This window comes from Toxoplasma gondii, chromosome XII (assembly GCF_000006565.2).
Source record: "Toxoplasma gondii ME49 chromosome XII, whole genome shotgun sequence".
Classification (NCBI taxonomy): domain Eukaryota; phylum Apicomplexa; class Conoidasida; order Eucoccidiorida; family Sarcocystidae; genus Toxoplasma; species Toxoplasma gondii.
Genome location: NC_031480.1, coordinates 2,862,519 through 2,873,318, shown reverse-complemented (window position 1 = coordinate 2,873,318; position 10,800 = coordinate 2,862,519). Strand labels below are relative to the sequence as shown.

At 51.2% G+C, this 10,800-nt stretch overlaps 2 protein-coding genes across 2 annotated transcripts; both read right to left on the bottom strand.

The window, feature by feature from the left end:
- Window positions 1-1,124: 1,124 nt before the first annotated feature.
- On the bottom strand, window positions 1,125-5,226 carry TGME49_246590 (hypothetical protein). Its single transcript, XM_018780789.1, has 3 exons — window positions 3,989-5,226; window positions 2,702-3,332; window positions 1,125-2,340 (listed from the first exon to the last, which is right to left on the bottom strand). Exons 1-3 carry the CDS (start codon window positions 4,617-4,619, stop codon window positions 2,259-2,261), a joined length of 1,344 nt encoding a protein of 447 aa, XP_018634927.1. The 5' UTR covers window positions 4,620-5,226; the 3' UTR covers window positions 1,125-2,258.
- A 50-nt stretch (window positions 5,227-5,276) lies between these two features.
- On the bottom strand, window positions 5,277-10,724 carry TGME49_246580 (hypothetical protein). Its single transcript, XM_002367005.2, has 7 exons — window positions 9,838-10,724; window positions 9,245-9,324; window positions 8,729-8,840; window positions 8,365-8,492; window positions 7,709-7,876; window positions 7,055-7,161; window positions 5,277-6,711 (listed from the first exon to the last, which is right to left on the bottom strand). Exons 1-7 carry the CDS (start codon window positions 10,007-10,009, stop codon window positions 6,327-6,329), a joined length of 1,152 nt encoding a protein of 383 aa, XP_002367046.2. The 5' UTR covers window positions 10,010-10,724; the 3' UTR covers window positions 5,277-6,326.
- Window positions 10,725-10,800: the final 76 nt, after the last annotated feature.

Genomic DNA, 10,800 nt, shown 5'->3' with positions numbered 1-10,800 from the left:
TCTGCGAAAGCTGAGGGAGTGCGCAAAGAAATGAGCCAGAGTCGAGTGAAAGCTAGCACACTTTGGTCAAGAACCGACCGTGCCGACACGACACGTACGTCATGGGGAATTCCTTCCGACAAACCGAAACGAGTCCCGTTAAACAGAACAAGACCAGTTGGAAATGAGAGATGGTGTAAGGGGTTGGTGACGCAAGCCCTACTCCGAAACGAAATTGCAATCACCGCACTGAAGGGTGACGCCCGTTCCTGCTTGCTGATGCCTCTGCATCGGATGGGTGTATGTTAGCGGCTAGAGGCCAATCCAACATGCGAAGTCTAGGTTTGGAGGACAGAAGAGACAGAATTAGTTGTCACGTTTTCTCCGGAATATACTCTATGAATTGGAATACTGCTATACATCGTAAACGTCTATGTTTATTGAATCCACGTTCTATGATGTTAGCGTGGTTTCGGCAATACTCAATATGCCTACGAGTGTATTCCGGACACGCCATTTATTTTACCTTGCTCTGGACAAGCGATACAAAGTTTTGCTTGTGCATGTATTCGGCGTGTATAAAGTATGTGGTACTCGCAGCTATGCAAGCACTTTCTGGGAGATTCACGTTAAGTGCCAAAAGCGGGGCAATGAGTGCCGCAGAGAAGAGTTGAACAGTAGTGAGCCCGGACCAGGCTGCCATACTGAAGTGGTTGACACGGCCCCTCTGTGAACGCGCGGCTGAAAGTGTGCACTGAAGGAAAAGGATACGTAACGGGCAGCGTCATCTGTCAAGCGTTCCACAGGGAAGAAGATCCTGGAACCGGCTCTGAGTTCGCAAAGAGCTACCGACACACCGGCGACACACCTGGTGCTCCTACACAGGGTTTCGAGCATGTCAGTAGACATTTGCGATGAGGTGATGCCCACTTAAATAAAATAAGTACGACAGACTGCTGTGCACTCTATTCTTGTGAGTGACAGTTCATCGCAAACGGCTGTACAACGCGAGTGGACTAACTACGACGCCACGACGCTTTACACTGGTAGATGTACGTGTTTGGGTTGTCCGAATACGTCCGAAACAATATCCTTACAGGTTCACATATTTTCCGTCTTTGTCGGCGGAAATACTTTGCATTTAGGTCGCACCAAAGGACATTGTTTCTACTATCAACACACCAACGTGAAGGAAAGTTGGTGAAGAAAAACGAATACTACGTCGCTTTTGAAGGGGTTATGAACAGACACAAGGTAAGAAGACATCGAAATGGTTATGAACAGACACAAGGTAAGAAGACATCGAAATGCATAACACAAGGTGATTGTGTGTGTATGAGTCTTGATCTCATTTGTGTGTGCAGTTGAGAGCATAATGATACCGTTCTGAGGCAGTGCTAGTTGGTATGTGGCATGACGGACCTTGGCATTTCTGGAGTCCCGCTGAAGAAACGGTGAGCCAGATGTCCAATGCTTGCATTCTTCAGGCAAAGGAAAAATCTTTCTGGGTTGGCCACCGGCATTTATCAGACAACCCTCTAGTAGTTTTCGAGTGGAGGGTAGGAGCCGCACCTTGAAAGCATATCGACTCCAAGGAACCTTGGCAGTCGAGAAGTCCAAATGAAATGACTCACGCCACAACAAGCTGGCAAGAACTCAGGTCATGCAATGGATGACATAGGTATCTCCGTACAAAACTGTACACAAGGAAGTAACAGAATTTACAAAGTGTGGCAAATTTGGAAATAGATCAGACAAGTCGCTAGCGGAAGCAATACAGAACTGGGTTTCCGTGTCTCTAGGAACCCTACCTGCTCTTGGAACCTTGGTCGACGGGTTCCACAGGATAAAACACGCAATCACGCAATTTTGAGGGAGCCATTGTTCTGTAGTGAAACTTTCAAATATTCCTGCGTGCAATTTTCACCGTGGGAAGCGAAGGCACTGAACAGCTTTAGCGAGGGAAGGCTCCGCGGCACTTGCAATAAATCTGTGAGACTGCCTGTCTGTCGTTTCGTTGCATCCCACGGGGAACTCTCATACGACTTTGTTCCTGAAGTCGCTGTGCTTCAGCCGAGCGTTTAAGCATCCTCTGCATGCCGTCCTTGCTTTGCAGAGTGGGGACGAGGAGCATATTTCTCCACAGCGCACATTGTCCCATGCAATACATGCAAGGTGCCTGTAAAAGGTGGGACCTCGGTGTGCTCCGCTCCAAGCAACTGAAAGGTTAGCGTGTCTTAAAGCAAGAGACGCACATTCAAAATCTATAACGTGGCATCTCAAGTCCGTGTGACCGGTTGGAATTTTGTCGTGGGAATTCCAGCTGGTGGCACAAGCTGTAGCTCCCAGAGGGGAAGGTACCTGTGAACATAGGGAAGGCAGCCCGGTGTTACCGCGAATGATTTGTGTCTGAAACGCGCACGACTTCTTAACTGAATAGAACGGGGAACAGCGTCCTGAGTCCAGCACCCACTAATCCACTGAAAACGCCACATCCGTTTATGCCACAAGATACCTACAGAGTTGCTCGATCCTCGCTTTCCCAATCCCCTGCAGAACGCCTGTACCGGTTTTCAGTGCTGCGGTAGGTCTCCATAAAAGGCATAAGGAAAGAACTAATCATCAGTATAGCGTGTCTGTCAGTGCTACAGCAATTGACGAGACAGAAAAAAAAACCATCATATTCTCCCGACTACCAAAACAAATCATTTTCCCCCCTTACTTGTAGTCTTTCGGATTGAGGCTGGCAAGTCCCGATGCAGTGGGTGTCAGACATTTGTTCCGACAAGAAGTTCGTGGCACATTCTTGTTTGCCTGGCGGTTCTGCCACTCCGGGTCGCCCGTGTCCGTGGAGCGGCTTCTGGAGTGCCCACTAAAAACTCCGTCGTTGGCAGCTGTTTCAGCCGTCCAGCACGGCTGCCGGGGTATTTTCGGTACCGGAGTGTCGGCCTTTGTTCCGCAGGGGGGGTAATGGGCTACAATCCGGGTCGGCGGGCCTCGAGGAGATTCACCGCACGCGTGAGAGCAGTGTTCTGGGCAGGCGTGAATTTGGTTCCTTCCGCATCTCCAACAACTCGAGCAGAAGCAGGATCCAATCATATCCCTTGCATGCGGAGCACAAACTGCGCAGGCATGCGCTGGGTTCTGCGAGGGACTCCGGCAACCGCTACAGTGGCCGGTCCCCGTTGTATCGAAGCGGTTGAGGCACCGCTCGGTTTGTGCGATTGAGCAGGCGTGGTTGTACGGCAAATCACATCCACTCGGGATGCTGCAGTTATGTTCTCGCAACGGTGCCAGTCGCGAAACGTCGCGCAGGGAGAGATTTCGAGTCGGAGAGAACGATGTTTGCGGCTCTTCAGGTGCACACGCCAACAACAGAAAGGAAACCGAGGGCGATCGTGAATCTATCCGTGCGCCCAGAGGATTAGTAGCGACTTATAGAGACTCAAGTATAGCAGTGAAAAAAGCTGTGATCAGTAAACAACAAAAGGGACGGCAAGGTACTCGGAGCTTCTGCAACTGTGTGGCAGATTCGCTGACGTCGAGGTACTAATAGGCATGCACAGACATGTACAAAACAGGATCCCGTAAGCAATTAGAAGCAGCAGTTCGGTTTCAATAACGAAGTAGCCGATGTTGCTCCCGCAACTTGCGTTGTGGCGCGAAGCGAGCTCACCGTCCCCACGAATACTGCCTCAAAGAAAAACATGGTGGGTGCCGCGAAAAAACGACACCATCTCGCTCTGAGGTGTGTTCTGTCAAAGCTTCAGATGAATGATCAAGAAGGTTCTGCACAATTCTGGAAATCCGTTAGTCTACTCCTGACCCCTCGCTGACGGCACCGGTAGAAGTATCTAAATAACTGTCCCAGTGATCTTCAGTCCCTTGCAGGTCTCAAACGGTTTCAGTGTGTCAGCTAGAGACAACACCAAGCGAGGATAGTTGCGAGTCGAGAACGCGATGAGAGGAGGTGCGCCACCAAAGAACCGAGAGGGACAACAATTCGTACCTTCGAACGGGGTCTCTCCCGGATGGACGGGGGCAGCGAAGTGGTCTACATAATCGGTTGTGTAGACGCTCTCCGGTGGGTGAGTGCGCCTGGATTCAGCCTCTATGTTCACGGGAATATCCTGGTCATCCTCCGAAAACACAGAAGATCGCTGAAAAGAACCGACATGGTCCTGGATGCAGCGAATCTGGCTCGTTCTGGATGTCGTTGACTGGGGTACGAGTCCGGGTCCAGTTTCCTCCTGCACAGGCCACGCCTGTCCATCGACACTTGCATGAGGCGCTAGTCTCCCGTCTAAAAAAGAGCACTCCAGACACTGACATGGACCTGCGGGGTGTGGGTCCCGTCTGAACGGAAAAGACTGTTCATCCCACTCGGGATACTTTCTGGGCTGAGCGTGTCCGCAGCTGAGAGGAGAGACTAACGCCGGGGAGTCTGCTGGAGCGTCGAGTCTGCAGTGTGGATTGGAGTCAGGCTTGCGAAAACGGGCCGTGTCAGAAAATGCGGGATGTCGCACTGGGGGAACAGAGTAAGCTTCGTCTACCGCGTACGGAGGGACTAGCCGCAACGGGTTGGGAACCCTCGGGTGCGGGTAGACCCTAAATCTTCGACCGTCCGCTGTGCCCGCCATGAATCACCACTTGTCTCAGAAGAAACGGAATCCTCAGGGCTTTCAGAAAAGATAAATGTTCAATGAAGCGCACTAGTCAAGAAGCAAGTTCTTTGGGACGGGCGCTCAGAAAAGCGTTCCACGTACGAGAGACCCGCCTCAGTAGAGAGCCTCGAAAGCCAAAACTCTAGGGTTATTCGCCACGAAACACGAAGGCTTTTGAAGAGGAAAAACTCCCGCACGAAAGAAAAAAGTCCACAAAAAACAGACACGACTCTAACGACGAGTCCCTGTGCAAGGTCTTCAAAAGAAAACTGTGGATAATTTCTCCTCTGAATTCCTCTCTCTGCCAGCGGCCGAAAGGAGCGCCCCTGTACAGGAGACCATCGAGCTGCCGAGATTCCGATGCGCGGTTGCCGACAATTTTCGTTCTGAACTTGGGTTTGCTTTGTGCTCAAAAAGACACCTCATGGAATAGAGAGATTTGCGGAGGACACATTTTAATACACGATACAGTGCGACAGAGTGTATAAAGTGCGACCTCTTGCATGTTTAAGCCACCAGCGTCTCGGCTTTTCTCGTGTCTCTGCGTGGTCGTGGCTTAAAGTATTTGCACTCAAGATCAGCTACAAGGACAAATAACCATTGTGGCTACCAAATGCAACTTTGTTTTCTCCAACCAATATCACACCTGGTTCAAAACCGCACAAACAAAATGTGGCTTCCCCAGCAGGAAGAGTGAAACACGCAGCACGCTTATACTAACGTTTCTTGGACTTCCAGCCCGGAAGAAAGCCTTTTCTCAGATCTTTTTTTTCGACCAAGCAAGCTGGTCGTTGTGGTAGACAGGATTTTGCTTCCATGAAGAACCAAACTTATGTAGTGCTAAAACAAATAGTTTCTGCCTTGTATCAAGACAGCAGCAGTTCTTGTTGGGGAATGCGCACTCAGTAGAAAACTGACTTGAAAGTACGGAAGTAAAAGGGCAGCTTTATTCGAAGCTGAAGACGGTGTATCCTGTTGTAAATATTTGCGTGTTTTATGGTGTTCCAAGTGGAGCCTAGAAAGTAGGAACGTCGATTCCTTGCGGAATCTCGGTGGTTACGTGATGTAAAGAAGGCCATGTGTGTGTTCTACGAATCTACGTGTATTGTACGCAGGTTCATCTATCATGGCGAAAGGAACTCAGCCGTTCGATGGCAGATGAGACAGCTCACATTTAGATAAACAGTCCTTTGTCCAAGGGCAAAATGCAGGCATGCGGCACAGCGTAACCTTCCCTCTCCCGCCATCCAAGGTGTCACCCGACCTCCGGTTTCTTTACTTTTTATGACTACTCATTAAAGCTCCCCACTGTGAACATACGCGCAAAAAACCCAAAAACTTCAACTTCCACTATGAAACGTGAATTCATGGGGGTGCTGGAGCACAGACGTCCGGTTAAAATGATCCAGAAAGTGTGCTTCTCCTGTTCAGTGGAGTACTGAGAAACAAACAATTTCAGCGCATGCAGACAGGTAGGGCGGTATGCGACATGACCATCTAAAAACAAAGCTAAATCACAACTGGCGTGACCTCTAGCCGTACAATTTCTAAAACTGCCCTTCCAATTGGTTTGCCGTGGCTGAAAAACTAGACGCTGCTCTTCAAAGAGGCACCTGTGTAGGCAGGGAGAAACAAAGCAGATGCCGCAAAGGCGCCGAGGTGACCAGGATCACAGCGAGAAGTTTAGAGCTCTTCATCCCGAGCCAGGGGCTCTTCGTCTTCTTCGTCCTCCAAGTCCTGCTCCTCGTTCTTGTCTTCCTTCCGAGCTTCTCCCGTCGCTGGCGGCGGATTGGCTTTCGCCTTTCCGTCAGATGCCGCAGCCTTGGCCGGTGCACCCGCCTCCTGAGGTTCTTTCAGTCCGTGAGCTTCAGCCAGAGCAGTGTCTTCTCCAGTTTCTTCTTCTTCCCGCTCCGCATCATACGTGTAGCTTTGTTCGCTTTCTGAGCGGTAGGACAGGTTCATCCGAGCTGACCAGGCGTCCTCCTTGTCCACCATGAACGCAACCACCGGCAGAATTCCGTTACGGTAGAACGACTCTCCCAGCGCGCGCAGGTACGTAAAGCTCGTTCTGCAAAACAGTGTTGCAATGACCCAGTCAAATCCCCAGCATGAAAACGCAGAAACTGAGAATCGTGGCACCTTCACACCCCCCACTTGTTTTTTCTCGGCTTGTGGCGGAAAAGGGAGAAAGGCCCTGAAGTTCCGTCAACAGCTTCTTGTCGGGTAACGCCGCAGATGTTTCGTTTACCACAGTTACCCATGTGCTATCCACTCCAATAACTCTCCCCACGGATGAACAGGCTTTTCGAAGAGCGTTTTTCTCCTGCCTTTAATTCCGCGGGTCGCGTCGGGCGGCGCGCGCATGCATTCGACTGAACATCAGGAAATTCCAACTTCTGTCGCCAACTTACTCCCAGTCAAACGCTTTGAACAACGGCGGAAGAATGAAGGACCACAATGTCGCAGAGGGCTTCGAACCGTAAGCGTACTGAAGCACAACCGCACCCTCCGACTGCGACTGCAGAGGAGCACACATGGAACGCTTTGCCTCAGTGTTTCTTCGGAAGACAGTAAATACAAAGAAAGCGAATCCAGAGCATTTCGAACGAAGCGATGCAGTCGATAGACGACAACTCTAATAGTGTGCGACCCCACCTGTCTAATGTGGGTTGTCACCCCTCTGACGCTGTTCCTCTTTCTCTCAAATCCTGACTGCTTTTTCCCTAGTGCTGGCCATGCTACGGTGAACGAGCACTGCAAAAAACGCTATCAAAACATCAGTACGCATCGCGTCGCTATCTTCTACAAACAGAACATTTTCCCCTCCGTACCCCACGCGACAGGTCTGCCAGTGAAAAGACAGAGACGGACGACCGCAAAATTTTGCCGCCTCCTTGCAACGGCCCTACTGCAAGCCCCTAAGACCAAGAAGAGCTGGTATCTGTGACACTGAATAAGCAGAAACGGTTGTCTGAAGATGGGATTTCTACCACCGTCTTTCTCGTTGACAGTTCTCTCAAAGTCCCGTCTCTTTCGCAAACAGGGCAGTCCAGCAGAGAACTTACCTCAGTGCTGAAAAGCACCTTCTGTCCTTTCCGGATCCGGAACCCACTTGTCCACAACTCGCCCTCAGAGCCGACAGGCTCGACGCGGGCCTCCACCCCTCGCCGACTGAGGAGAGGCGCAATCAAGACGGGACGGTGTGGAGCGCGACGTTGCAGACGCAAGGCACCCTGGTATTCACACAAGAGAAGAGCCACCCAGAAAAGAGCACTTCAGTGCACGGCCAGAAAAGCGAGAACCCATGCACAAAGAGCATCCCGAATACCACTAGAAAAGCTCGAGAAAATCGAAAAAGAGCAACCCCAACGTCGCTCCAGGTGACTCATGGCGCCCTCCAGCCCCAGAGTTGCTTCAGTGCTTCCATTTGAAAAAAGGATCGCGTCAAAGACAGTGGACCTTTTGAGACTGGATCCGTTCTCGGACGAACCGGCCATTCAAATTCGGAAACACAAGGTAGCAGAGCGCCTCAAACTCGCTAGTTTACTCGGTGTTCCATCCCTCAAGCAACCTCTGCTCCCGCGTCTTCCCAGTTCCCCTATCTCGGCGCAGGAAGTCCGGAATCGCATGGTTCCCCGCAGGGCCGGAGAAACTCTAATTGCGACAAGGTAACTCTAGCAAGAGCGAATTCTGTCCAGTGCGTTAAGAGTTCCACTTATACCTCGAGTCCGAAGAAGCTTTTCGTCACATGCGGCTCGTTGATCAACCCACTATAACCCGTTCGAGAGCCGGAAATCATGAGATATTCGTCACCGTCCGCATAGAGCAGCTTCGCCCATGTTTGGCCGCCTTCAGAAACACAACACGAGAGGAAAGATACTCGAGCGGCTCTCACGGAGGCAAGGGAAATCGAGCGACCCGCGGGAGTGTTTACACCTGACTTCAGCGATAGATTAAAACCGAGTGAATGCAGCGTCTTCAGCAGTTTTACTGGTGGCGGCAAAATGGCAGGTTGATTCGGAGTCGGGATGTGCACCCTGTCTTGTCCATGCGCAGATACAGAAATCCGAAGCTCAAAAACCTACTTTCGTCGTAGTTGAGGGTCCATGGGGTATTCACCCAGAACCCGCCGTGGAAATTGGCTTCCAGCATGGCAGAGAGCATAGACACCTGTTCCTCCAGGGTCATTGTATCGTCCTGGCGACAGAAGAGGCACACCGACGGATAAACAGCGAACGCTTCAACGAAATGGGACAGGTGTGCCTGTCGTCAAACGTCCAAACTTTCCACCCTCTGCACAAGACGACGCTCGAAACCCCGCCAGCGAAGCGGATTCCTGAACCTGTGCGTTTCCGGGTCTGTCTCACTCGATCTGTTCACTACCTCAGTGAGAGGCTGCTGTAGCATCAGGCATCCACACATCGCATTCTGCTGCTGTTTTGACGACCATATGTTGGGCAGTGTCCTTTCCAGGACCGCCATTGTATATGCATGAAGTACAGCGGAATAGAGCGTCTACTGGAAAAGCCAATACTTGTATGCAAGCTGTACACATGGTGTTCACGTCGGCGGCCTTAGCACGTGCTCCGAAAGGAACTGACCTTCGTCCCAACTTCGCCATCTTTCCCCATGCGTCGCTTGTTGACGAAGGTGACGATGTCTTCCACGCAAACGGCTCCGCCTGAGGAGGGGCATAGCTCACAGGAGACTCGTTTTTCAGGCGATTCCAACGCCAGCAGACGGTTCCTACGTTGCCTGCGGTGTTCACTCAACTAGGCTTTTGCTGCGGATAGGCTCGAAATGATGGCTTCTCTCAACGGCAGGTAAAGCGCGCGGTTCCCTTCGACATGTGAGACGCCACCCCAGGCGCAATCGGCGGAACAACGAAGCAGAGAAAATAACGTCGGCGAAAATAACTTCTGCAGGGTACGACCAAGACGGTTGCAGTGCGGCATACACGATGTGTAACAGATCATACAGGAGGAAATGTGAAGGCGAGAACGTCAGAGAAACTCGAAACGTGGTATCCACACCTTAAGAGCCTCTGCCCGGCCTATGAGACGCTCCTCTGGGTGGCTCTAAACCCTTCCATCGAGTTGAGCGTGCAGACGGAACGGCAAGTCTTCTAAGTCACTTCAGCCAAATTTGCGTGGACTCTCCATCACCTGTGCATCTTGAAAAAGTGTTAACGTACTTCGGTTTACGAAAGTCTCCACCTCACTGGAGTAGACGAAATTCGGCTCGCGTTTGCTCTCTCTGTCTGACGCGAACATGCACGGGAACTTTATGCCGTCGCGGTAGTCGAAACTCATCAACACCGCGAAGAAGACAACGAGGCAAATTGCCAAAATGGCGCATTCCCCCATTGTTCGCAGGAGTGCAGGAAACTCCACCGCAGAGAGACGGATGCCGGCGAGCTGCAAGAGAGCGGTGTTGCACAAGGTTGGTGGTCGACGCCGAAGAAGCGAGATCCCTCGTCCCCCCGTTGAACACAAATAGCATATCTGTTCAACGTCAGGCAAGCTTGCGTCACCGCCAAATTGTTGTCACTCAAATAAGATTCGCCGGAGCCATGTGCCATCCAGAACTGACTTCGGCAAGAGTTCAACCCGAGAATTTCCGCAGCAAGCACCCGCTTGCTCGTACGACAAAAAACAGAGTTGACACTCTCAGGAAGACGGACGGGGCTATGAATGATCTGTATATCGACTTTAGCTGAATGATTCAACTGCATGATGTGGCATCACCGCCACTACGCCGCACCAGTGAAAAGTGTATTTCGCGACGTTTCTCCCGTACACAAGGAAGAAGAAAAGCGCAATTTCCCAAATTTACCCTGAAAAGCTGAGAGGAAAGTTTTCCTCGAGAAAAAAAGTCTCCAGTGGCGGTGATCTCTCACGAAACCAAAGCGGTAAACCCCGAAACGCGAACACGACTCTGCCCCGTCCCTGTGGTCGAGCAGTCGGAGCGCTACAGTTCCCGAAGAAGGCAAACGATGGCACTCACAAAATGCCAGAGAAAAGAAGTCAAGTGGTACACCTTCGCTCCAGTTAATCCAGCAGTGATGCGCGTCTACATTCACTCCTACATTTTTTCGACGGCAGTGTCCTGCCCTGCGCAGCTTTATACAGCGAGTGTGCAGATGCATGCGTGGTAC

Excerpts from the sequence above, each read along its gene's own strand:
- TGME49_246590 (XM_018780789.1), bottom strand. The coding sequence starts at position 4,619 with ATGGCGGGCACAGCGGACGGTCGAAGATTTAGGGTCTACCCGCACCCG. Across the intron at positions 3,333-3,988 it reads GGGAGAGACCCCGTTCGAAG|AGCCGCAAACATCGTTCTCT; the intron begins GTACGAATTGTT and ends GTGCACCTGAAG. Across the intron at positions 2,341-2,701 it reads CTCAATCCGAAAGACTACAA|GTACCTTCCCCTCTGGGAGC; the intron begins GTAAGGGGGGAA and ends CTATGTTCACAG.
- TGME49_246580 (XM_002367005.2), bottom strand. The coding sequence starts at position 10,009 with ATGGGGGAATGCGCCATTTTGGCAATTTGCCTCGTTGTCTTCTTCGCG. Across the intron at positions 7,877-8,364 it reads AAAGCTTCTTCGGACTCGAG|GGTGCCTTGCGTCTGCAACG; the intron begins GTATAAGTGGAA and ends TGTGAATACCAG. Across the intron at positions 6,712-7,054 it reads TTCAAAGCGTTTGACTGGGA|AACGAGCTTTACGTACCTGC; the intron begins GTAAGTTGGCGA and ends ACTGTTTTGCAG.